The following is a 23,682-nucleotide window of genomic DNA, read 5'->3' as shown; positions in this document are numbered from 1 at the left end:
AATATTTTAGTTTTAACCCAGACCTTAAAAACCATAAGCTACTTAATGGTCAATTAACTATTAAAACAGTATATAGACTAAAGTAGATTTTAATATTAGCAGCTTAAAGGTTTCCTATAACAAAACTATATCCAAATTGAATTTCTAATAAAATGTATATAAATCAAGATAAATTTTGTGTTTTATTAGATTCATTAGTTGTTTCTTTTTTGGAATATTTGTCTGGATGATCCACATAGTTAAACAGAGTGGGTCCAATTCTTTCTATATAGTTCACACCTTTTTGGTAATACAATTTTTGACACATTTGAATTCTTAAACAACGCTTGTGCCTGCAACCTCTACACATTCGATAACCATCCACTATTTTCCAATCCTTGTCGGATGCTTTGGGAACAATGTCATTTTCTTCAATTTGTTCGGCCTGTAAGCGTTTATAAATAATAAATTTCCCTTTTTTAGTTAACTGGGTGTATCCAATGTCTTCCTCAGTGGGTACGCCTTGAGGCATCCTGATTGGTTGAATTTGTATAAGATGTTTTACCTTCCAAAGCATATCATTCATGTTTTCTGTGTTAGGTTGAACTGTCACATCCTCTTCTCGATGCAGTCCGATTTCCTTCATAATTTCTTTTTCCCAATATGGCCGCCTTACCAAACTATGTGTTTGTTTAATCATCCATATTTTAGGCGGCTCATCAAGAGGATATTTTGGGTACATTTGTTCAGGATTTTCGAAACCCAGATTTTGAGCTGTTTCTGCTACAGAATTTAATACCTTAGGATAACGAATACGATACATTACAACAGGGGCTGTGTGAAATTCTCGGATGTGAAAAAATGTCTGTATACTTTTTTCAATAAATTTTCTAAGCATCATTTTACCGTCTCTTGCTCAATTGTCACAAATCAAAATTGTCAGGTTGCAGGTTGTGTTTTAATAATTTTATTAATGAATGTATCGACTGTCTGACTGTTAGCTTGTAAGTGAAGCTAACACCAACTTACGGTCTGTTAAGAAAAACAAAGTTTATGCAACTTAATTAACATTTAAAATAACCTAAAAAGAACAAGCCTACTGGTCTGCCATGTTTAGCAACAGGTCTACTTTTAACTTAACACCCTTTCGGAATAAATGACAGAACCGGAACGCGGAAAGCAATAATACGCGGAAACTAAAAAAGGAGCAAAATTTAAGTCACGATTTAAAAGGTAATTGTCAGGACAGCGGTAGATTTGAAATAAATAAAAAATTATCAAAAATTTTGAACTGCCAAAAAAAATGAAGCTTTTTGGCATTTGATTTTAAGGTTTTAGGTAAAAAGCATTCTCGGTTAGGAAAACAAAAGTACTAGGTGCGGGCTTGTGCGGGACCGTATGTAAACGTTAACAAATTTTGCGGAATGCGGGATAAAATGGCATTTTTGTAATTCAGTGCAAGATGAATGCGGTATTTACCCAAATGGCTGATGGCCGAGGGGTGATGCGGAATTGAATTTAAGCGTCAAGGGATGATGCAAATTCCGACTGCAAAGCACAAGAGAAGATTAGAAAAGGGTATAAAAATGCCGTCCTTTTCCGCATTTAAAGTTTTTTGTTAACGTACAGCCTCGATATTTTCCGCACCCTACAAATTCCCGTCATTTAGTATCACCCCTCGGTTAAATGAATTTCGATACTACGACAGTAATGCAACAGAACAAAGACGTGATAAAAAGAGGAGTTGATAAATTGTTAAACATATTCATACAATACAGAAAGTTTTATTAAAAAAACACAAAAATATAAATTTTAGTTGAAAGGAAATTACATTATAACATGCTATAACAAAACAAGCTAAGCTAGGTTAAAATAAGAAAATATTTTTCTAGGGTTTTAAAAGAGGTTGTAGACAAAGTATTTTAAATATCAGCGAACAATAATGGTTCGTAGGTTTAATGAAGAGGTCATGGGCAAAGTCTAATGGAATTTAGACGCCGCTAATTGTCGCCCGGCTACCTCCGTCGGTAGAGCGTTGGACTCTTAATCCAACGGTCGTGGGTTCGACCCCCACGTTGCGCGTTATAACTTTTTTGTGTACCTTGCCAGGCTACCATCGGGCAATTCTAATTTAAAATATTCCAAACTGCCTCAGGCAACTTAAGACTGGGTCGGAGTAAAAATTGTTACTCTATGTTTAAGTTGCGCATTCGACTTTTCCTCATCGAACATAAAGATATATACAAAAAAATTAAAAAATTAAACCCTAACTTAAAATGCAAACTAACTGTTTTTTAGCAGTTTACTATCTGTGTAAGAAAAGCATACATTGTGATAAAAAGCATTTATATATTTGGGTAAACTTTTATAAGTGAGAAACTAAGTAAAAAATCATATTGAAATTTTATAAACGTCGTTAGCAAAATCCATTGCATATCAGGCTTTGTTAAGCGTCGCCCAGCTAGCTCAGTCGGTAGAGCGTTGGACTCTTAATCCAACGGTCGTGGGTTCGAGTCCAACGATGGGCGTGTAATTTTTTGCGTGTACCTTGCCAGCCCACTAAATTTAATGCATTAAAAGTAAAGTAAAGAGCAATACGGAAGCATTTTTATTTCAAAATTTTAAATCCACGTAATTTTGTGCTAGCATTTCTTTTACGATCTTTTAAAAAAATTAAATTCTGACTTACAATGTAAACTCATCGTTTATTAGCAATTTAGTAGCTGCTTTATGAAGTCGTCATTAGCAAAGTCTCATGCATATCGGTCACAGTTTATTTATCGACCGGCTAGCTCAGTCGGTAGAGTGTTGAACTCTTAATCAAACGGTCGTGGATTCAACCCCCACGTTGGGCGAATAGTTTTTTTTGTGTGATAAATTTTGTTAGGCTACTACTTACCAAAGATAGAAGTTATAATTTTTTTAAACCTTTGTAGACATATGTTAAATATAAAACTTTAGCTTGGTACTTACGCCTGAGATACGGTCCTATAACAAATACGTAATTTGAAGTTAAAATGAAACCAAAGCAAAAATTTATCTTATAATAACAACACATGGGAAACAAAGACCAGAAAAAAATTATATTTTCACGTTTAATACCACAAGCAACGTCTTATGCATATCGGCCAGCGCTATCTGTCGCCCGGCTAGCTCAGTCGGTAGAGCGTTGGACTCTTAATCCAACGGTCGTGGGTTCGAGCCCCACGTTGGGCGTTGTGATTTTTTTATCGTTAGACTTTATTAGGCTTCTGGGTTTTATGTCACAAAGGTAAAACGTTTGACATTACTGGAACTTAGGCCCCTGATATAGGAATAATTATGAAAATGTAGTTTAATACCAACACCTTAGTTACGGTTTCTTTAAGAAAGTATCGCCTGCGTTAGAAAATAGATATTATTTAAATATTTTTGTAAAATTCATTTTTTACATTAACTTGCACAAAGTGTAGTAAGGAAATACATTGGCAAGTTTAATAAGAGGTCATGGGCAAAGTCTTGTTCATATCAGCCAAGTTTAAGTGTCGCACGGCTAACTTACTCGGTAGAGCGCTGGACTCTTAATCTACGGGCCTTTTTAAGGTTTAAAAGAGGTCTTTAGCAAAGTTTTATGCGTTTCGGCTCGAAGAGTATGTCGCCCGGCTAGCTCAGTCGTTAGAGCGTCGAACTCTTACTCCAATGGTCGTACGTTCGATCCCCACGTTGGGCGATTAAAATTTTTTTGAAAAAGGTTTTTAGGCTAAAACTTTTTTACTATCAAAGTAAAACATTAGTAACAATTTCCCACATGCTATTACATAAGTTCTGTATTTTTGTGAGACATTTAAATACCGGTTATAGCAAAATATGTTTAGCTAGTTTTAGAACTTAAAAGGCAGACAATGTTCTAGCCTATATGAGTTATTTTAAAAGTTTCAGTGCACACACCATCTTTTTATTTGAAAAATATGGACTACACATTAGCATTTCTTTTATGGTCTTTCAAAGAAATTAAACTCTGACTTAAAATGTAAACTCATAGTCTGTCAGCAATTTACTAGCTGTTTAGGCAGATCATACTTGATAAAAAAAAGCAATTATTATTTTTAAAGGATTTTTCTTATTTTTTGAATTCTGAGAAACTAAGTAAAAATATATTCCTAGTTTATAAAGACGTAATTAGCAAAATCTTATGTATAAAAGCCTTTTTGACATGTCGCCCGGCTAGCTCAGTCGGTAGAGCGTTGTACTCTTAATCCAACGTTCGTGGGTTCGAGCCCCACGTTGTGCGATTTATTTTTTACCGTTAGACCTTATCAGGCTACTGGGTTTTATATTACAAAGGTAAATGTTTAACAATACTGGAACTTCTATTGGCCCCTAACTAATATAGGAACAATTATGAAAATGTAGTTTAATACCAACATCTTAGTTACAATTTCTTTAAAAAAGTATCGCCTGCGTTAGAAAGTAGATAGCATATAAATATTTTCGTAAATTTTATTTTTACACTATAGCAAAATATGTTTAGCTAGTTTTACAACATAATAGGCCGACAATGTTATATAGCCTATGAGTTATTTAAAGGTTTAAGTGAAAACACCTTCTACTCTCAAAAATTAAATTCTACAACATTTACCAACAAACTATTCTTATTTTGAAACATAAAGAACGTTTGTTTGGCAAACTTTTGTTTAAATAAATGATGTTTACATTAGGTGCTCTCGAAATATGCCTTAGTATTTAAAATAGGCCCTGCGGTAAGACAATACTCGAGGAATTGTCGACGTGTACATTTGTAATAATATGCCGTTGCTGTTATCTTTACTTTAACGCCATATTAATGTTTTAAAGATGAGATATTTTTTAAGTATAAATAAATAGTATTGTCAGAATCAGTCTGTATTACAAAGTTAGTAGCGCATCGGTCTTATTGACGTCACAAAGCAAGTGGTTACACGCAGTAGTAGAATACGGTGTTTTCGTGGTGTTTTTTGTTAATTAATAACTTCGTAACAGTTCCTAATGGGAAAATTTTATTTAAAACTAAGTCAGGGTATCCACTATCTAGTAAGCTAAGTTTAGAAAAAGGTTATAGGGAATGTCAAAACTAGGTAATGTCTCAGTACAAACATATTTAACTTGAACATAACAAGTTAATAAAAAAATCAATTAAGGAATTTATTTGACAATTCTAAATGTATGCGCATGTATAAAGGCAGGATTGTAACTTTTTCTTAGTAAGTTGTTAAAAAAACGACTTGACACTTATACAAACAAATGGCCTTGTATTGCCTTGTTGTATTGTTATAGTAGTTAAATGTTTGCTGCCTTTAACGAGCATAATAACCTTTTTTAAACATTGATAGACGGAATGTATTGTTGTTTAAACCTATCTACTCGCTAACAAACTGTCACAGCTAACTAACTTCTACAATGAGCTACAATCTTACTACCGAGGTCAACGTTGAAAATAGCATGGTTGGAAATTATAAGGCTCGTGATGTTGATGCTACGGAAAATCAGCAAAACTTAACAAAACCAGAATTAAAGCTATCTAGACCTGTATCGAAAAGCTCAGACAAAAGTAATAGAGATTTGGATGAGATTGCAAGAGGCCCCGCTAGACTAAGGTAATAATTGTAAAACCACGACTAATAGTTATTTAGGTATGGCACGACTAATAGTTATTGTGTAAATATAAAAATATGATATCTGAATTCAGAAAAGAAAAAAGAAAAATCTGGAAAAATTTGCTCTTAATTTGTTTCGCATTTACATTAAACTTCACCGCGTTTCATGGAGTGTCAAACCTCCAGTCTAGTTTGAACTATGAAGATGGGTTGGGGACAGGTTCACTATCGATTATATATGGCTCGCTTATCATATCGGCAATGTTCTTGCCAACCTATGGTAACAAATTATTTTTTCTTTTACCAAATAGTTATTCAAATTGTTTAGTAGTTAAACTGGTATCCACCACTGTAAAATGAATACATCACTTTCATTATCGCTATATTTATATACCAATTTTAGCGGCATTGCATTTCATTTAATATATATTCGGACACAATTTTTATGTTATAATTACGATTACATCCCAATAGTTTGGATGAATTTTAATTTAAATAGTAATTTTTTGACATTTCTAAAATTGATTTCTCAAATTTAAATATTTTTGTTTCCTGACCTTGTAAATGTTTGCTCACCTTCAAAACAAATTTTAAGTGCCCGTCGGAAGAATTTAAACCCGCGAGTTTAATTATCAACATAGTGTATTTAAAAAATTAGGAAGGTTAACTGGGTTTTAAAATTTATTATTTATTTAACACACTTTTTGCATTAGACCCTGAAGTGTATAATAATTCTAGATTCACAAAAATACGCTGCATCGACTTACTTCTGGATTTACGTTTAAATCCCTTTATTTTTACTCTAAGGGCAGTGAAATTAATTTATAAATTAAGTGTTTTTTAATATTTGTTTTTACTATTTTTACAGTGATAAGATATCTTGGCTGCAAATGGACAATTTCTCTTTCAATTTTGGGCTATACAACATACATCTTAGCAAACTTTTATCCCCACTGGGGAACGCTAGTCCCTTCCTCTATTATAGTTGGGATCAGTGCTGCCCCCTTGTGGTCAGCTAAATGTGCTTACCTTACCACTATTGCAAAAAGGTCATTTTGTTTTACCACTAACTACAGTTTTAAAATCATTGGCCGTTACAGCTAATGTAAAAAAATTAAATTTCAACATTTAAAAACAACTTGTCTGCATAGAGATTATTTTTACTTATTTTTTATTTCCAAATTCTATTCTATATCTATGTCTTTAAACGCTAAGACAAACATAATTTTTTTTGCAGATATTCTAAGTTAACAAATGAAACAACTGACACTGTCGTTAACCGATTCTTCGGGGTATTTTTTCTGTTCTTTCAGTGTAACAATATAATAGGAAATCTCATTTCTTCCTTCGTGTTATCAAGCGAAGATTCAACAAGTTTACGTGAGTCTATAGCTAACTAATTGTCGTATATATTTTTTACATAAGTTAATACAAAAGGGTGTTTTAGTTATGTTTTATATAAAAGCCTACAATTGGAATTCCCCAACCCTGTCTTATATACTAACAAAAGGAATTTTTTTTTAGATATAGCAACAAAATGGTTATTATTTTAACGTCAAAAAACCCTATTATTCAACAACGCGTTGATTAACGTAATTATCAATATTTAGAGTTTCCGGATTGCTATTCCAAAGAATATATAGAAACGTACTGCGGCAAAAACGATTGTCAAGATGATTTTAACGCAGCCAGATTGAACTACAGCACGACAGAATGCCCGGTTACTGATATCGAGTCGGGAGTACCGAAAAAGCTGTTGTACACATTGATGGGTATATACCTCGGGGTCGCTGTAGTAGGATCAGCAATTGTGGCGATTTTTGTTGATAAAATTAAAATCAGGTAATTTCATTAATTAAGAATTAATAAAAACACACAATATATATTTAAACGAATGGTATTCCTGTAAAAAGAAACAATTTTATGTAACAGTTAAAACATACGTTTTTTTTATTTGACCCTTATTTTTAAATTTTTATAGAAATACTGAGACCAGAGGCCCCTTTGCTTTATTAATTGCCACGTTTCAGCACATGCGAGACAAACGTCAATTACTTCTTATATTCTTAACAATGTACTCTGGATTCGAACAGGCATTTATTACTGGTGATTTTACAAGGGTAAGTTTTAAATCAGGTTTTATTTGTTGAAACATTTTTTTCTTTTAACGCAAAAATTAAAAACATAAAAACCAAAAAAGTTTGGTAGGTTTTTCAAGACATTAAGTAAGTTAATTTTCGGCAAAAACGTTAACGCGCCTTACTAAAAGGCGACCAGACAGATAATTATGTAATCGAGCAAAGCAACAGACGCAACATTATTAAGGACAAATGCTGTGGTTACGTTTTCGTTACAGTATAAATTAGCAGCAATTTTTCAAGGTAATAAAATTCAAAACACTGTAGCTAAGTAAAAATTAATATTATTTTTTTAGTCTTTTGTTACCTGTCCACTGGCTGTTAATTGGGTTGGGTTCGTATTAATGTGTTTTGGAGCATGTGATTCTATTTTTTCTTTTATAATGGGCTACGTGGAAAAATATACTGGTAGACCACCACTGTTCACAATAGCCGCTCTTATTAACCTTTCACTCATTATAGTATTTCAGGTAAAAACTTTATTATTCTATTTTTTCCATTTCTTTTAAGACCCCTTTTTAATACAAAATATTTCTTAGACAAAAGGCTTATTTTTATAAAATAGTTTTAAATTTTTTTTAGGTGTGGATACCCTATCCTCAAGCAATTACTTTATTTTTTGTAATACCAGCTCTATGGGGAATATCTGATGCAATTTGGCAAACCCAATTAAATGGTAAGAAATTAATAGTTTTTGGCTACCGTATGTTTGCTTAAATGCTGTTTTTTATGTAGGCCATTTAAAAGGCACATTTATTACTGTTGTTAACTTACATAAAAAATATAGTTACATAATTTAATCCCAATTTTTGTTATTGGTCCAACTTAGCTTACTATGGAATTCTATTTGTAAACAATCAAGAAGCTGCGTTTGCCAACTACAAATTATGGGAATCTTTAGGATTTGTTATTTCGTTTGGATACCAAAGCTTTCTTTGTGTTAGTGTCAAGATATATATTTTATTGAGTATCTTAATTGTTGGCATGGCACTGTATTATGTAGTAGAGGTAAATGATTTGATAATTTTTAAAAGTCAAGGGTAGATATTTAAAAAAAAAATTTTTTTGATATTTTGGTTATATCACTTGGTTATGTTGTTCGTCAGGGAACTAAGATCTTAAATTTAATTCCTTCTATTTCATTGTCGTAACATCCTTGATTTAGAAAGTTTGCTGTATGCAATTAATCAAACAATAGAGTTTGTAGAGTCGCCAAAAGTATTTTACATTTAAACCCCTAAACTGTATTATTTATAATTTTACTAACTATATTTATTTCAGATTATGGAACGAAAACGACAAGGTGCGGCAAGAAAGGATGATGATGGTTATATGGCTGGAAAAAGTAATGATGATATGGTAAACAAGCAAAATAATTCCATTCAGACTGATCTTTAATTAATAATTATAATCTGTTGTTAAAAATTATAAATATCTTTTTATTGTGTGATCGGTACATTTTAACACGCATTTTGTTTACTGTTTTTACTTTATTTTTATTTTGTTGCCATTTAAAATTAATTGTTGCAAAAATTATCATTTTCTTTTAAAATCAAAAACATGTTTTGCGTTAAATAACACATATTATAAATAGTCCAACGCTATTTGTGCCAGAACGTAATATGTTTGTTTTATACTTATGTGTTCAATAATTGGTTGTTTATAGGGGCCTTTACCTTTACCACGCGTTGCACAATGAAAGTGACATAACTCGGTCAGATGAGCTGCTCTTTTGTATTTTTGTAATACATGAAATTACCGCAATAATTTTAAATTAAAATTTTGTTAAAAAGAATAATGTGAAATAATAAGATAATAGCGACACATGGGTAACAAAGACCAGAAAAAAAATACTTTCACGTTTAATACCACAAGCAACGTCTTATGCATATTAGCCAACGCGTTGCGTCGCCCGGCTAGCTCAATCGGTAAAGCGTTGGACTCTTAATCCAACGGTCGTGGGTTCGAGCCTCACGTTGGGCGTTTTTTTTTACTGTTAGATTTTATTAACTACAGCGTTTTATATGCCGAAGGTTGAACGTTTACATATACTGGAACTTCTATAGGTCCCTGATAATCTATATATATATATGGATTTCTAAATTTTGTGCGCTCCATCACGGAATAACTACAATTAATTGTGGCTCGAGTTTTTGCCTATAGCTGGAATATATGTTCTTCTGTGGAATAGGCTTATTACTTTTTTAATGTTTTATAAGGGTTAGCCGTAATAAGCAAAACTATATTTTAATTTGCCTCTACGTTTCTTTCTATTATCTTAAAGAGAACAAGAGAAATGTAAAAAACGATCGCGTGCGCTATTCTCCGATCGCATGCGTTAAAGAGAATATAATTTTTCTCTTTAAAATTTCGCACCGTTTCTTTTTTATATCACGGCAAAGAAGAAAAAATCGCCTGCAAATAAATGCAAAAAAAGGAAAATTAAAAATGTGAAATTTTTGACTTAAAAAACATGTGGAATGAGCTCTTAACAGGTGCAAATTAACGATTTTAAAAGGCGCTTTTATTCCATTATGCTAAGTATAGACTGAGTGAACAGTTAAATGAACAAATAGGACTGTTGTTGAACAATTTTATAATTACTTGCATAAAGAATATTTATTGTACAAAAATTGATATTAGGTTTTTTGTTTACACTTATTTATTAATCAGGTTTCGTATAAAGTATTTAAATTAAAATGTTTAAAATAAATTTGACTTACTATAATTTATTGGATTTATATTAAAAAAGGTTACCAACATAGTTTTAAGACTTTGCGCTAATAAATTTTATAAACTTTTTTACGCATAGCCTAAAGCTTTTAAATCGGACTTTTACATAACAAAAAAAAGGTTTACATCGCCCTTAAATGTTATATTAAATATTTTTTTTAGCTTTTTGTGTAAATAAAATGCCTTACACTAATAAAAAAAATAGTAAAAGGAGAAAAACCAGTGCGTTAGTTAACACTAAAAGTTTTTCGGTGTCCACGAAGTGCGCTCTGTATTCGACAGAAGTATTTTCCGCCAATCAGAAAGTTATACTGCAAAATGTTGGTGTTTTAAATGTTGAATGTATATTTTGCAAAGCACGGCTTTGGCATCATGAATCTAAGAACTTTTGCTGTTCAGGGGGTAAAATTGGACTACAACCATTTCCTATGTTACCACAAGTGTTTGCTAATCTGTGGGAAGCAGATACATTAAATGCACGAGTTTTTCGTGATTATTCCCGACAGCTTAATAACGCGCTTGCATTAATTTCACAAAAAGTGAAACTTCCTCCGAATTCGTTAGGTCACCATAACTGGAATCCAAGCGTCGTTATACAAGGGAAATTGTACAATTTTATAGGTCCTCTTCAAGGTGATTTTAATTCACCCAAATTTGCACAATTGTATATTCACGATCCTGACCATGATTTTGAAGAAGCGTGGCTGCGACTTGCAAATATACCTCTTCCGTCTTCTACTACAAAAAACCAGCGCCAGATTCTTTTAGAATTATTAAAAATATTACAAAGTGAGCTTCGTTAATGTAATCCGTATATATCCGATTTTATTCAAGGATGTGAAATTCCAGGTTCCGATGTTATTGGAGTGAAATTTGTGATATGTGAAAGTGCCCGACCACAAGGCAAGCATGTTCGACGTTATAATAAAAGTTTTAAGGAAGTATCTGTATTTGTTGATGATGAACCAGGAAGACGAGACTTACTTCTTCATCTTAGAGAAGGCGGATTACAAATCATACAAGACACGCACAGATCTGCAAACCCGCTTCATTTTATTCTTCTTTTTCCACAAGGAACAGATGGATGGCATTTGGAAATTAAACAGGTAAACCCAACAACCAAAACTGCTACAAAAAAGAGAGTGGTTGCAAGAGAATTTTATTGTTATCATCTTCAACAGCGTTTACGACAGTCGCCTTCTCTTTTTCAAGCCAAACGTCTTTTTCAAGAATATTGCTGTGTTGCGTTTGCAACTGCTGAAAATCAACGCCTATTTTACATTCGCAATAATCAAAAAAAAATTCGTGCGGAATTATATTCGAATCTTTGTGATGCCGTACATTTACACGATGTTCAAAAAGAAAATACGCTAGAAGTGGGTAGACCTTTTATTTTACCACCTTCATTTTCTGGCGGTCCCCGCGACATGCATCGCAGGTTTCAAGATGCAATGGCAATAGTTCGTAAATTCCATAAACCAGACTTTTTTATTACTTTTACATGTAATCCTAAATGGAAGGAAATTACAAACTCACTATTTCCTGGCCAATCTCCCGCTGACAATAAAAATCTTTTTGGAAAAATTACTGCTTATATATATACTATCGAATTTCAAAAAAGAGGTCTTCCACATAGCCACATTTTGCTTATACTCGATGAACAAGATAGATTAAGAACATGTGACGATGTCGATAATGTAATTTCTGCAGAACTTCCTCCAGATCCCAATTCTTTTCCTAATGAATCATGTGAACAAAAACAACCTGAACGTTTGCAAAATATAGTTTTACAAAATATGATTCATGGCCCATGTGGCTTTATTAGAAGCAATTTGCCGTGTATGAGAAATGGCGCATGTAGTAAAGGATTTCCAAAACCGTTTATACAACGTTCAGTTTGGAATGAAAATACAATCTATCCTTCGTATATGCGACGGTCTCCCGAAGAATTTGGACGACAGGTTGAATACAAAGGGCAAATCATTAACAATAGCTGGGTGGTCCCTTTTAATCCATACTGCACTTTGCGTTATGAAGCCCATATTAACGTTGAATCTTGCTCTTCTTCCCTTGCTGTTAAGTATCTTTTTAAATACATCCATAAAGGATCTGATAGAGCGATGGTAAAAATAACACAAGAAAACTTGGCACAAACAAAAAACGAAATTGACGAATAACGAAATTGACGAATAAAAACGAAACTGACGAATATAAGACATGCGGTCAATTGGGTCGAGCGAGGCATGTTGGCGACTTTTTTCTTTTCACATAAGTAAGCGTTTTCCTGCTGTACAAGCGCTTCGAGTTCATTTACCAAACCAGCAACTAATATATTTTGAAGAGGGCAATGAAAAGGAAACTGTTGAAAAAGGGCCAAAAGCTACAGAATTAGACATGTTTTTTGAATACAACAAAAACAATTCTAATACTTCTATTACATACTGCGATTTCCCAGAATATTTTACTTATACCAAAAATGTTTGGACAAAAAGAAAAAATCGTTCTTCAACCATAGGCAGAATATATACTATTCACCCACTAGCAGGAGATGTATTTTACCTAAGAATTTTATTGCATCATAGCCATTGCAAGGGTAAATCATCATTTGATGCTTTGAAAATAGTTAACTTTTATAAATGTGATACTTTTCAAGATGTATGTAGAAAGCTTGGTATTTTACAGGATGACAATGAGTGGGAAAACTTACTTACTGAAGCAGAACAAACAAATATGTGTCCGCAAATAAGAGAACTTTTTGTTACGATTTTGTTATTTTGTAACCCTGCAAACCCTGCAGAACTTTTTAATAAACATTATTTATACTGGATAGACAACTTTCAGAATGGATCAGATCAAATTACTGAAAGTTTTTTAAAAGTTTTGGTCTTGCATGATCTTGAAAAAAGACTTAACAATTATGGAAAGAATTTATATGACTTTGAACTACCAATTATTACTCCGGATGAGCGAGCAAAGGCACACATTTTTAATAACACTATTACAGATTTGCAACTTCCGTTAATTATTCAACAGGAGTTAAGTTACGACTGGGATACACTTATTCAAATTGCGAATCCCTGTTTAAATAGCTCACAATCTCTCACTCAAGAACAAAACGAAATTGTTAGCAAAGTATTACAGTCGCTAAAGAAAAACGAGCCTCTCGCTATTTTTGTTGATGCTAGGGAAGGTACAGGAAAAACATATATGCTTAATGCTTTGTTGGCAACAGTTCGCACCTCTAACAGAAAGGACAAAGTTATAGCATTAGCTGTCGCTTCTAGCGGCATCGCTGCTACGTTGCTTGTTGTTGGCCGGACATTTCATTCCAGATTTAAAGCTCCTCTAAATTGTGATCAAAATTCAACATTTTGCATCTCAAAACAAAGTTCAACAGCTAAACTAATAAACATGGCAAAGGTTATTATATGGGATGAGGCACCAATGGCAAATAAAAGTTTGCTAGAGGCACTTGATCGCACGTTGCAAGATATAATGGACAATAATTTGCTATTTGGTGGGAAAATTGTAATATTAGCTGGAGACTTTAGACAAATTCTCCCTGTAGTCAAACATGGATCACATGCCCAAATAATTAACGCCTCATTTAAAAAATCAAAATTATGGCCAAGTATCAGCGTACACCATTTATCAAAAAACATGAGGGTGTTACTTAATAGTAGTAGCACTGCTTTACTTAAATTTGACGACTGGCTATTAAGACTAGGTAATGGAAAAATAAATTACTTCAAAGACACAGATTATATAGAATTACCCCCTGAGCTTTGCTTTTTAATTGATGATAGTACGAAAACAACAATAAGAAATTCAATGCTTCAACTAATCAAATGGATTTACCCAAATCTTTTAAAATATTGCCATGATCTTAATTGGATGGCAGAAAGATCAATTTTGGCTCCCAAAAACAGTGTAGTAGATGAAATAAACTCCGTCGTGTCAAATCTATTTCCTGGCAATATGTTTGTTTGTACAAGTGCAGACAGTACTGAAGAAGTAAATGATTGTACAAGATTTCCAACAGAATATCTTAATTCTTTAAATATAAGTGGACTACCACCACACCAACTACATTTAAAAATAGGTATGCCGGTTATTTTGTTACGAAATCTTGATCCCAAAGACGGTCTATGCAATGGAACAAAACTAATCGTACAGGGAGTTCAAAAAACTTGTTTATTAATAGCCAAAATTGCTTCAGGGGAAAATGCTGGTAGAGAGGTTTTTATACCTAGAGTAACATTGCAACCATCAGATCACGATTTTCCTTTCCAATGGAAACGCCGTCAATTCCCAATAAGGGTTGCTTTTGCAATGACTATTAGCAAAAGTCAGGGTCAAACATTAAAAAAAGTTGGTATCTGGTTAGAGGAACCAGTTTTTACGCATGGGCAGTTATTTGTTGCTGCCTCAAGGGTAGGCAACCCAAATAAAATAAAATTTTCTATTAAAAGCAAATCTGGGTTTCCCCAACAGCAACACGAAACATTGTATATCAAGAAATTTTGTAGATTAATGAATTTTTAAACAATTTTGCTGAAAATATTTAAATAAATAAACCTTGGACTGTTTGACTTAATTGGGCTGTTTGATTTGACACGAATTATTGTAAATAGTGCACACGAATTATTGTAAAAATTTGTTATTTATTTTTTGCAAATAATAATAATAATATTTTTTTCTTCCTTTTTTAGTAAGTAATCAATTACCAGATAATTTACATTTAAAATATTGTTGAATATGGAAGAAATGCTTCAAAGGATTAATCAAACAAAGAATAAGTTAGAACTGGATATAAACAGAGCCATGGTCGCGTTTTTAACAAATAAAAACGAAACAGGCGTACAAATTTCAAACGAAATTATGCATACCGTTATGGAAGAATTTGGAACAATTAAAAGATTTATAGCATCTCAGCATAATCAAAATCAAGTCATGATTACTAAATTAAATAAAGAATTAAACAATTTAAATGAAAATAAAAAGAAAATGGAAATAGATATTAAAGACAAAGATGAAAACTTGCTGGTACTTTCTCAAGAATTAGCAAATTCAATGTCGGAAGAACTTTTAGGGGATCTAACCCCAGAAATTTCGGATGCCTGATTGTAATACTTTTATTTATAATAAGTAGTGTCCATTTAAATTATTTTTCTTTATAAAAAATTGCCCCTTTTGTTTCGTTTTAACTGTATCTCATTTAAATTGTGATCGGTTTTAACCGTGCTTTTTTAAAACAAAATCTTTTTTTAGTACTTTTGGGTTTAAATAGTTCCTTAAATAAAGATAGCAAAAACCGCATTTTTTAAATATTTAAACTCATTTATTGCAGACTTTTAACAGGTAAAGGCGATAAGTGACGACGTGTGCGTTAAATATATAAGTAAGGGCAAATTCAAATGTAAATAAGGGCAAATGTAAAACAAATTTAAATGTAAATAAGGGTAAATTGTGCTTTAAATGTGCGATAAACGTTCGATAAGTGACGGCGTGTGCGTTAAATGTAAATAAGGGCAAATTCATTTTTAATCAAATTTTATAATAAAAATATTATTAGTAAATAAGAGGAACCGATAAGAACAATTTTTCAAAAAGAATATTTTATATAGGCCATGGTAAAATTGGACTGGTCTTAATAGATAACTGTACAACATAAGTGCCACACGAAGTGTGGCGGGTCCACTAGTGATAAATATAAAAATAAAGTTTAGTACAAATACCTGAGTTTCGGTTCCTTTAAGAAAGTATCGCCTGAGTTAGCATGTAAATAATTTTTTATATTTTCGTAATTTTCCCTTTTGTATTAGATTGCAAGAAGTTGAGTGAGGAAATTTATCTGAAGGTTTAATAAGAGGTCATATGCAAATTTTTGTGAATATAATCGCCCGTTGCTTGTCGCCCGGCTAGTTCAGTCGGTACAGCGTTGGACTCTTATTCCAACAGTCGTGGGTTCGAACCTCACGTTGGGCGTTGTGATTTTTTTATCGTTAGACTTTATTAGGCTTCTGGGTTTTATATCACAAAGGTAAAACGTTTGACATTACTGAAACATAAGCCCCTGATATGGGAACAATTATGAAAACGTAGTTTAATACCAACACCTTAGTTACGGTTTCTTTAAGAAAGTATCGCCTGCGTTAGAAAGTAGGTAGCATTTAAATATTTTTGTAAAATTAATTTTTTTACATTAACTTGCAAAAAGTGTAGTAAGGAAATACATTCGCAAGTTTAATAAGAGGTCATAGGCAAAGTCTTGTACATATCAGCCAAGTTGAAGTGTTGCCAAGCTGATTCAGTCAGTAAAGGGCTGGACTCTTAATCCAACGGCCTTGGGTTCGAGCCCCACGTTGGTCGATTTAAATTTTTTTGAAAAGGGTTTTTAGGCTGAAACTTTTTTACTATCAAAGTAAAACATTACTAACAATTTAATACAACAAAAATAAAAATGTAGCTTATGTTACAAACAGATTTACAATAAATAACCAATATGCTGTTACATAAGTTCTGTATTTTTGTAAGATTTTAAATAACAGGTTATAGCAAAATATGTTTAGCTAGTTTTAGAACTTAAAAGGCAAATAGCTAGTTTTAGAACTTAAAAGACAATGCTATATAGCCTATATGAGTTATTTTAAAAGTTTAAGTGCACACACCATCTTTTTATCTGAAAAATATAGACTACACATCCTTTTGTATTAGCATTTCTTTAATGGTTCTCTCAAAGTAATTAAACTCTGATTTAAAATGTAAACTCATAGTCTGTCAGCAATTTACTAGTTGTCTAGGCAGATCATACTTAATAAAAAAAGCAATTATTATTTTTAAAGGCTTTTTCTTATATTTTGAGTTCTGAGAAACTAAGTAAAAATATATTCCTAGTTTTATAAAGACGTAATTAGCAAAATCTTATGTATAAAAGCCTTTTTTACATGTCGCCTGGCTAGCTCAGTCGGTAGAGCGTTGGACTCTTAATCCAACGGTCGTGGGTTCGAGCCCCACGTTGGGCGATTTATTTTTTACCGTTAGACCTTATCAGGCTACTGGGTTTTATATTACAAAAATAAATGTTTAACAATACTGAAACTTCTATAGGCCCCTAACTAATATAGGACAAATTATGAAAATGTAGTTTAATACCAACATTTTTTCTTTAAAAAAGTAATTTTATTTTTACACTATAGCAAAATATGTTTAGCTAGTTTTACAACATAATAGGCCGACAATGTTATATAGCCTATGAGTTATTTAAAGATTTAAGTGAAACACCTTCTACTCTCAAAAATTAAATTCTACAACATTTACCAACAAACTATTCTTATTTTGAAACATAAAGAACGTTTGTTTGGCAAACTTTTGTTTAAATAAATGATGTTAACATTAGGTGCTCTCGAAATATGCCTCAGTATTTAAAATAGGCCCTGCGGTAAAACAATACTCGAGGAATTTTCGATGTGTAAATTTATAATAATATGCCGTTGCTGTTATCTTTACTTTAACGCCGTATTAATGTTTTAAAGATGAGCTATATTTTAAATATAAATAAATAGTATTGTCAGAATCAGTCTTTATTACAAAGTTTGTAGCGCATCGGTCTTATTGACGTCACAAAGCAAGTGATTACACGCAGTAGTAGAATACGGTGTTTTTGTAGGGTTTTTTGTTAATTAATAACTTCGTAACAGTTCTTAATGGGAAAATTTTATTTAAAACTAAGTCAGGGTATCCACTATCTAGTAAGCTAAGTTTAGAAAAAGGTTATAGGGAATGTCAAAACTAGGTAATGTCTCAGTACAAACATATTTAACTTGAACATAACAAGTTAATAAAAAAATCAATTAAGGAATTTATTTGACAATTCTATATGTATGAATATGTATAAAGGCAGGATTGTAACTTTTCTTAGTAAGTTGTTAAAAAAACGACTTGACACTTATACAAACAAATGGCCTTGTATTGCCTTGTTGTATTGTTATAGTAGTTAAATGTTTTCTGCCTTTAACGAGCATAATAACCTTTTTTGAACATTGATAGACGGAATGTATTGTTGTTTAAACCTATCTACTCGCTAACAAACTGTCACAGCTAACTAACTTTTACAATGAGCTACAATCTTACTACCGAGGTCAACGTTGAAAATAGCATGGTTGGAAATTATAAGGCTCGTGATGTTGATGCTACGGAAAATCAGCAAAACTTAACAAAACCAGAAATAAAGCTATCTAGTTCTAGACCTGTATCGAAAAGCTCAGACAAAAGTAATGGAGATTTGGATGAGATTGCAAGAGACCCCGCTAGACTAAGGTAATAATTGCAAAACCACGACTAATAGTTATTTAGGTATGGCACGACTAATAGTTATTGTGTAAATATAAAAATATGATATCTGAATTCAGAAAAGAAAAAATAAAAATCTGGAAAAATTTGCTCTTAATTTGTTTCGCATTTACATTAAACTTCACCGCGTTTCATGGAGTGTCAAACCTCCAGTCTAGTTTGAACTATGAAGATGGGTTGGGGACAGGTTCACTATCGATTATATATGGCTCGCTTATCATATCGGCAATGTTCTTGCCAACCTATGGTAACAAATTATTTTTTCTTTTACCAAATAGTTATTCAAATTGTTTAGTAGTTAAACTGGTATCCACCACTGTAAAATGAATACATCACTTTCATTATCGCTATATTTATATACCAATTTTAGCGGCATTGCATTTCATTTAATATATATTCGGACACAATTTTTATGTTATAATTACGATTACATCCCAATAGTTTGGATGAATTTTAATTTAAATAGTAATTTTTTGACATTTCTAAAATTGATTTCTCAAATTTAAATATTTTTGTTTCCTGACCTTGTAAATGTTTGCTCACCTTCAAAACAAATTTTAAGTGCCCGTCGGAAGAATTTAAACCCGCGAGTTTAATTATCAACATAGTGTATTTAAAAAATTAGGAAGGTTAACTGGGTTTTAAAATTTATTATTTATTTAACACACTTTTTGCATTAGACCCTGAAGTGTATAATAATTCTAGATTCACAAAAATACGCTGCATCGACTTACTTCTGGATTTACGTTTAAATCCCTTTATTTTTACTCTAAGGGCAGTGAAATTAATTTATAAATTAAGTGTTTTTTAATATTTGTTTTTACTATTTTTACAGTGATAAGATATCTTGGCTGCAAATGGACAATTTCTCTTTCAATTTTGGGCTATACAACATACATCTTAGCAAACTTTTATCCCCACTGGGGAACGCTAGTCCCTTCCTCTATTATAGTTGGGATCAGTGCTGCCCCCTTGTGGTCAGCTAAATGTGCTTACCTTACCACTATTGCAAAAAGGTCATTTTGTTTTACCACTAACTACAGTTTTAAAATCATTGGCCGTTACAGCTAATGTAAAAAAATTAAATTTCAACATTTAAAAACAACTTGTCTGCATAGAGATTATTTTTACTTATTTTTTATTTCCAAATTCTATTCTATATCTATGTCTTTAAACGCTAAGACAAACATAATTTTTTTTGCAGATATTCTAAGTTAACAAATGAAACAACTGACACTGTCGTTAACCGATTCTTCGGGGTATTTTTTCTGTTCTTTCAGTGTAACAATATAATAGGAAATCTCATTTCTTCCTTCGTGTTATCAAGCGAAGATTCAACAAGTTTACGTGAGTCTATAGCTAACTAATTGTCGTATATATTTTTTACATAAGTTAATACAAAAGGGTGTTTTAGTTATGTTTTATATAAAAGCCTACAATTGGAATTCCCCAACCCTGTCTTATATACTAACAAAAGGAATTTTTTTTTAGATATAGCAACAAAATGGTTATTATTTTAACGTCAAAAAACCCTATTATTCAACAACGCGTTGATTAACGTAATTATCAATATTTAGAGTTTCCGGATTGCTATTCCAAAGAATATATAGAAACGTACTGCGGCAAAAACGATTGTCAAGATGATTTTAACGCAGCCAGATTGAACTACAGCACGACAGAATGCCCGGTTACTGATATCGAGTCGGGAGTACCGAAAGAGCTGTTGTACACATTGATGGGTATATACCTCGGGGTCGCTGTAGTAGGATCAGCAATTGTGGCGATTTTTGTTGATAAAATTAAAATCAGGTAATTTCATTAATTAAGAATTAATAAAAACACACAATATATATTTAAACGAATGGTATTCCTGTAAAAAAAACAATTTTATGTAACAGTTAAAACATACGTTTTTTTTTATTTGACCCTTATTTTTAAATTTTTATAGAAATACTGAGACCAGAGGCCCCTTTGCTTTATTAATTGCCACGTTTCAGCACATGCGAGACAAACGTCAATTACTTCTTATATTCTTAACAATATACTCTGGATTCGAACAGGCATTTATTACTGGTGATTTTACAAGGGTAAGTTTTAAATCAGGTTTTATTTGTTGAAACATTTTTTTCTTTTAACGCAAAAATTAAAAACATAAAAACCAAAAAAGTTTGGTAGGTTTTTCAAGACATTAAGTAAGTTAATTTTCGGCAAAAACGTTAACGCGCCTTACTAAAAGGCGACCAGACAGATAATTATGTAATCGAGCAAAGCAACAGACGCAACATTATTAAGGACAAATGCTGTGGTTACGTTTTCGTTACAGTATAAATTAGCAGCAATTTTTCAAGGTAATAAAATTCAAAACACTGTAGCTAAGTAAAAATTAATATTATTTTTTTAGTCTTTTGTTACCTGTCCACTGGCTGTTAATTGGGTTGGGTTCGTATTAATGTGTTTTGGAGCATGTGATTCTATTTTTTCTTTTATAATGGGCTACGTGGAAAAATATACTGGTAGACCACCACTGTTCACAATAGCCGCTCTTATTAACCTTTCACTCATTATAGTATTTCAGGTAAAAACTTTATTATTCTATTTTTTCCATTTCTTTTAAGACCCCTTTTTAATACAAAATATTTCTTAGACAAAAGGCTTATTTTTATAAAATAGTTTTAAATTTTTTTTAGGTGTGGATACCCTATCCTCAAGCAATTACTTTATTTTTTGTAATACCAGCCCTATGGGGAATATCTGATGCAATTTGGCAAACCCAATTAAATGGTAAGAAATTAATAGTTTTTGGCTACCGTATGTTCGCTTAAATGCTGTTTTTTTATATAGGCCATTTAAAAGGCACATTTATTACTGTTGTTAACTTACATAATAAATATAGTTACATAATTTAATCCCTATTTTTGTTATTGGTCCAACTTAGCTTACTATGGAATTCTATTTGTAAACAATCAAGAAGCTGCGTTTGCCAACTACAAATTATGGGAATCTTTAGGATTTGTTATTTCGTTTGGATACCAAAGCTTTCTTTGTGTTAGTGTCAAGATATATATTTTATTGAGTATCTTAATTGTTGGCATGGCACTGTATTATGTAGTGGAGGTAAATGATTTGATAATTTTTAAAAGTCAAGGGTAGATATTTAAAAAAAAATTTTTTTTGATATTTTGGTTATATCACTTTTTTTTATTGTCGTAACATCCTTGATTTAGAAAGTTTGCTGTATGCAATTAATCAAACAATAGAGTTTGTAGAGTCGCCAAAAGTATTTTACATTTAAACACCTAAACTGTATTATTTATAATTTTACTAACTATATTTATATTAGATTATGGAAAGAAAACGACAAGGTGCGGCAAGAAAGGATGATGATGTTTATATGGCTGGAAAAAGTAATGATGGTATGGTGAACAAGCAAATCAATTCCATTCAGACCGATCTTTAATTAGTTGATATAATCTGTTGTTAAAATTAAAAAATATCTTTTTATTGTGTTGATAGGTACATTTTAACACGCATTTTGTTTACTGTTTTTACTTTATTTTTATTTTGTTGCCATTTAAAATTAATTGTTGCAAAAATTATCATTTTCTTTTAAAATCAAAAACATGTTTTGCGTTAAACAACACATATTATAAATAGTCCAACGCTATTTGTGCCAGAACGTAATATGTTTGTTTTATACTTATGTGTTCAATAATTGGTTGTTTATAGGGGCCTTTACCTTTACCACGCTTTGCACAATGAAAGTGACATAACTCGGTCAGGTGAGCTGCTTTTTTGTATTTTTGTAATACATGAAATTACCGCAATAATTTTAAATTAAAATTTTGTTAAAAAAAATAATGTGAAATAATAAGATAATAACGACACATGGGTAACAAAGACCAGAAAAAAATACTTTCACGTTTAATACCACAAGCAACGTCTTATGCATATTAGCCAACGCGTTGCGTCGCCCGGCTAGCTCAATCGGTAAAGCGTTGGGCTCTTAATCCAACGTTCGTGGGTTCGAGCCTCACGTTGGGCGTATTTTGTTACTGTTAGACTTTATTAACTACGGCGTTTTATATGCCGAAGGTTGAACGTTTACATATACTGGAACTTCTATAGGTCCCTGATAATGATAAATATAAAAATAAAGTTTAGTACAATTACCTGAGTCTCGGTTCCTTTAAGAAAGTATCGCCTGAGTTAGCATGTAAATAATTTTTTATATTTTCGTTATTTTCCCTTTTGAATTAGATTGCAAGAAGTTGAGTGAGGAAATTTATCTGAAGGTTTAATAAGAGGTCATATGCAAAGTTTTGTGAATATAATCGCCCGGCTAGCTCAGTCGGTACAGCGTTGGACTCTTATTCCAACGATCGTGGGTTCGAGTCTCACATTAGGCGTACTAATTTTTTTACCGTTAGACCTTATCAGGCTCCTGGGTTTTATATTACAAAGGTAAAACGTTTAACAATACTGGAACTTCTATAGCCCCTGATCTAGGAATGATTATGAAAACGTAGTTTAATACCAACATCTTAGTTACGGTTTCTTTAAGAAAGTATCGCCTGTGTTAGAAAGTAGGTAGCATTTAAATATTTTCGTAAAACTCATTTTTTTACATTAATTTGCAAAAAGCGCAGTAAGGAAATACATTCGCAAGTTTAACAAGAGGTCATAGGCAAAGTCTTGTATATATCAGCGAAGTTCAAGTGTCGGCCGACTAGCTCAGTCGGTAGACCGTTGGACGCTTAATCAAACGGTCCTGGTTTTGAGTCCCACGTTGGACGATTTTTTGTCCATGAAAATAAATATCTTTGTACATTTTGCTTCTTAATTTAAATTGTGAGAAGTGTTATTTCGTT

General features: G+C 32.1%; 5 protein-coding genes and 9 non-coding genes across 14 annotated transcripts; 13 read left to right on the top strand and 1 right to left on the bottom strand.

Annotated features, from left to right (window-relative positions):
• Nucleotides 1-23: 23 nt before the first annotated feature.
• On the bottom strand, nt 24-1,007 carry LOC145761745 (uncharacterized). The gene has a single exon (XM_082574604.1). It carries the CDS (start codon nt 878-880, stop codon nt 164-166), a length of 717 nt encoding a protein of 238 aa, XP_082430730.1. The 5' UTR covers nt 881-1,007; the 3' UTR covers nt 24-163.
• Nucleotides 1,008-1,988: 981 nt separating this feature from the next.
• Nucleotides 1,989-2,061, top strand: Trnak-cuu (transfer RNA lysine (anticodon CUU)). Its single transcript has one exon. It is a non-coding gene; the product is annotated as a tRNA-Lys (tRNA).
• A 373-nt stretch (nt 2,062-2,434) lies between these two features.
• On the top strand, nt 2,435-2,507 carry Trnak-cuu (transfer RNA lysine (anticodon CUU)). The gene has a single exon. It is a non-coding gene; the product is annotated as a tRNA-Lys (tRNA).
• A 615-nt stretch (nt 2,508-3,122) lies between these two features.
• Nucleotides 3,123-3,195, top strand: Trnak-cuu (transfer RNA lysine (anticodon CUU)). The gene has a single exon. It is a non-coding gene; the product is annotated as a tRNA-Lys (tRNA).
• A 981-nt stretch (nt 3,196-4,176) lies between these two features.
• Trnak-cuu (transfer RNA lysine (anticodon CUU)) lies at nt 4,177-4,249 on the top strand. The gene has a single exon. It is a non-coding gene; the product is annotated as a tRNA-Lys (tRNA).
• Nucleotides 4,250-5,608: 1,359 nt separating this feature from the next.
• Nucleotides 5,609-9,180, top strand: LOC145761373 (protein unc-93 homolog A-like). The gene is made up of 9 exons (XM_082574578.1): nt 5,609-5,871; nt 6,460-6,640; nt 6,829-6,971; nt 7,202-7,433; nt 7,573-7,711; nt 8,026-8,199; nt 8,312-8,405; nt 8,559-8,737; nt 9,011-9,180. The coding sequence occupies exons 1-9, from the start codon at nt 5,667-5,669 to the stop codon at nt 9,125-9,127; spliced, it is 1,464 nt and encodes a 487-aa protein (XP_082430704.1). The 5' UTR covers nt 5,609-5,666; the 3' UTR covers nt 9,128-9,180.
• A 459-nt stretch (nt 9,181-9,639) lies between these two features.
• Trnak-cuu (transfer RNA lysine (anticodon CUU)) lies at nt 9,640-9,712 on the top strand. The gene has a single exon. It is a non-coding gene; the product is annotated as a tRNA-Lys (tRNA).
• A 1,178-nt stretch (nt 9,713-10,890) lies between these two features.
• Nucleotides 10,891-12,639, top strand: LOC145760125 (uncharacterized). The gene is made up of 2 exons (XM_082574033.1): nt 10,891-11,251; nt 11,297-12,639. Exons 1-2 carry the CDS (start codon nt 10,891-10,893, stop codon nt 12,637-12,639), a joined length of 1,704 nt encoding a protein of 567 aa, XP_082430159.1.
• A 40-nt stretch (nt 12,640-12,679) lies between these two features.
• Nucleotides 12,680-15,586, top strand: LOC145760023 (ATP-dependent DNA helicase PIF7-like). Its single transcript, XM_082573923.1, has 2 exons — nt 12,680-14,896; nt 15,467-15,586. The coding sequence occupies exons 1-2, from the start codon at nt 12,680-12,682 to the stop codon at nt 15,584-15,586; spliced, it is 2,337 nt and encodes a 778-aa protein (XP_082430049.1).
• Nucleotides 15,587-16,377: 791 nt separating this feature from the next.
• Nucleotides 16,378-16,450, top strand: Trnak-cuu (transfer RNA lysine (anticodon CUU)). The gene has a single exon. It is a non-coding gene; the product is annotated as a tRNA-Lys (tRNA).
• Nucleotides 16,451-17,414: 964 nt separating this feature from the next.
• Trnak-cuu (transfer RNA lysine (anticodon CUU)) lies at nt 17,415-17,487 on the top strand. The gene has a single exon. It is a non-coding gene; the product is annotated as a tRNA-Lys (tRNA).
• Nucleotides 17,488-18,578: 1,091 nt separating this feature from the next.
• Nucleotides 18,579-22,271, top strand: LOC145759927 (protein unc-93 homolog A-like). Its single transcript, XM_082573813.1, has 10 exons — nt 18,579-18,781; nt 18,874-19,061; nt 19,650-19,830; nt 20,019-20,161; nt 20,392-20,623; nt 20,763-20,901; nt 21,216-21,389; nt 21,502-21,595; nt 21,750-21,928; nt 22,155-22,271. The coding sequence occupies exons 1-10, from the start codon at nt 18,579-18,581 to the stop codon at nt 22,269-22,271; spliced, it is 1,650 nt and encodes a 549-aa protein (XP_082429939.1).
• A 512-nt stretch (nt 22,272-22,783) lies between these two features.
• Nucleotides 22,784-22,856, top strand: Trnak-cuu (transfer RNA lysine (anticodon CUU)). Its single transcript has one exon. It is a non-coding gene; the product is annotated as a tRNA-Lys (tRNA).
• Nucleotides 22,857-23,147: 291 nt separating this feature from the next.
• On the top strand, nt 23,148-23,220 carry Trnak-cuu (transfer RNA lysine (anticodon CUU)). Its single transcript has one exon. It is a non-coding gene; the product is annotated as a tRNA-Lys (tRNA).
• The last annotated feature ends 462 nt before the right edge of the window (nt 23,221-23,682 follow it).

The sequence above is a fragment of the Corella eumyota genome, chromosome 1, assembly GCF_963082875.1.
Source record: "Corella eumyota chromosome 1, kaCorEumy4.1, whole genome shotgun sequence".
Classification (NCBI taxonomy): Eukaryota; Metazoa; Chordata; class Ascidiacea; order Phlebobranchia; family Corellidae; genus Corella; species Corella eumyota.
The sequence above is the reverse complement of the archived record's forward strand: the minus strand, read 5'-3'. Positions and strand labels throughout refer to the sequence as shown.

What these genes read in the sequence shown, in the direction of transcription:
- LOC145761745 (XM_082574604.1), bottom strand. Translation starts at nt 880, where the DNA reads ATGATGCTTAGAAAATTTATTGAAAAAAGTATACAGACATTTTTTCAC.
- LOC145761373 (XM_082574578.1), top strand. Translation starts at nt 5,667, where the DNA reads ATGATATCTGAATTCAGAAAAGAAAAAAGAAAAATCTGGAAAAATTTG. An exon ending in GTTGATAAAATTAAAATCAG is followed by an intron (nt 7,434 to 7,572) that starts GTAATTTCATTA and finishes AAATTTTTATAG; the next exon opens with AAATACTGAGACCAGAGGCC. An exon ending in TTGGCAAACCCAATTAAATG is followed by an intron (nt 8,406 to 8,558) that starts GTAAGAAATTAA and finishes GGTCCAACTTAG; the next exon opens with CTTACTATGGAATTCTATTT.
- LOC145760125 (XM_082574033.1), top strand. Translation starts at nt 10,891, where the DNA reads ATGTTACCACAAGTGTTTGCTAATCTGTGGGAAGCAGATACATTAAAT. An exon ending in ATTATTAAAAATATTACAAA is followed by an intron (nt 11,252 to 11,296) that starts GTGAGCTTCGTT and finishes ATTTTATTCAAG; the next exon opens with GATGTGAAATTCCAGGTTCC.
- LOC145760023 (XM_082573923.1), top strand. Translation starts at nt 12,680, where the DNA reads ATGCGGTCAATTGGGTCGAGCGAGGCATGTTGGCGACTTTTTTCTTTT. An exon ending in TATTTGTTGCTGCCTCAAGG is followed by an intron (nt 14,897 to 15,466) that starts GTAGGCAACCCA and finishes GAAAATAAAAAG; the next exon opens with AAAATGGAAATAGATATTAA.
- LOC145759927 (XM_082573813.1), top strand. Translation starts at nt 18,579, where the DNA reads ATGAGCTACAATCTTACTACCGAGGTCAACGTTGAAAATAGCATGGTT. An exon ending in AGAGACCCCGCTAGACTAAG is followed by an intron (nt 18,782 to 18,873) that starts GTAATAATTGCA and finishes ATCTGAATTCAG; the next exon opens with AAAAGAAAAAATAAAAATCT. An exon ending in CACTGTATTATGTAGTGGAG is followed by an intron (nt 21,929 to 22,154) that starts GTAAATGATTTG and finishes TATTTATATTAG; the next exon opens with ATTATGGAAAGAAAACGACA.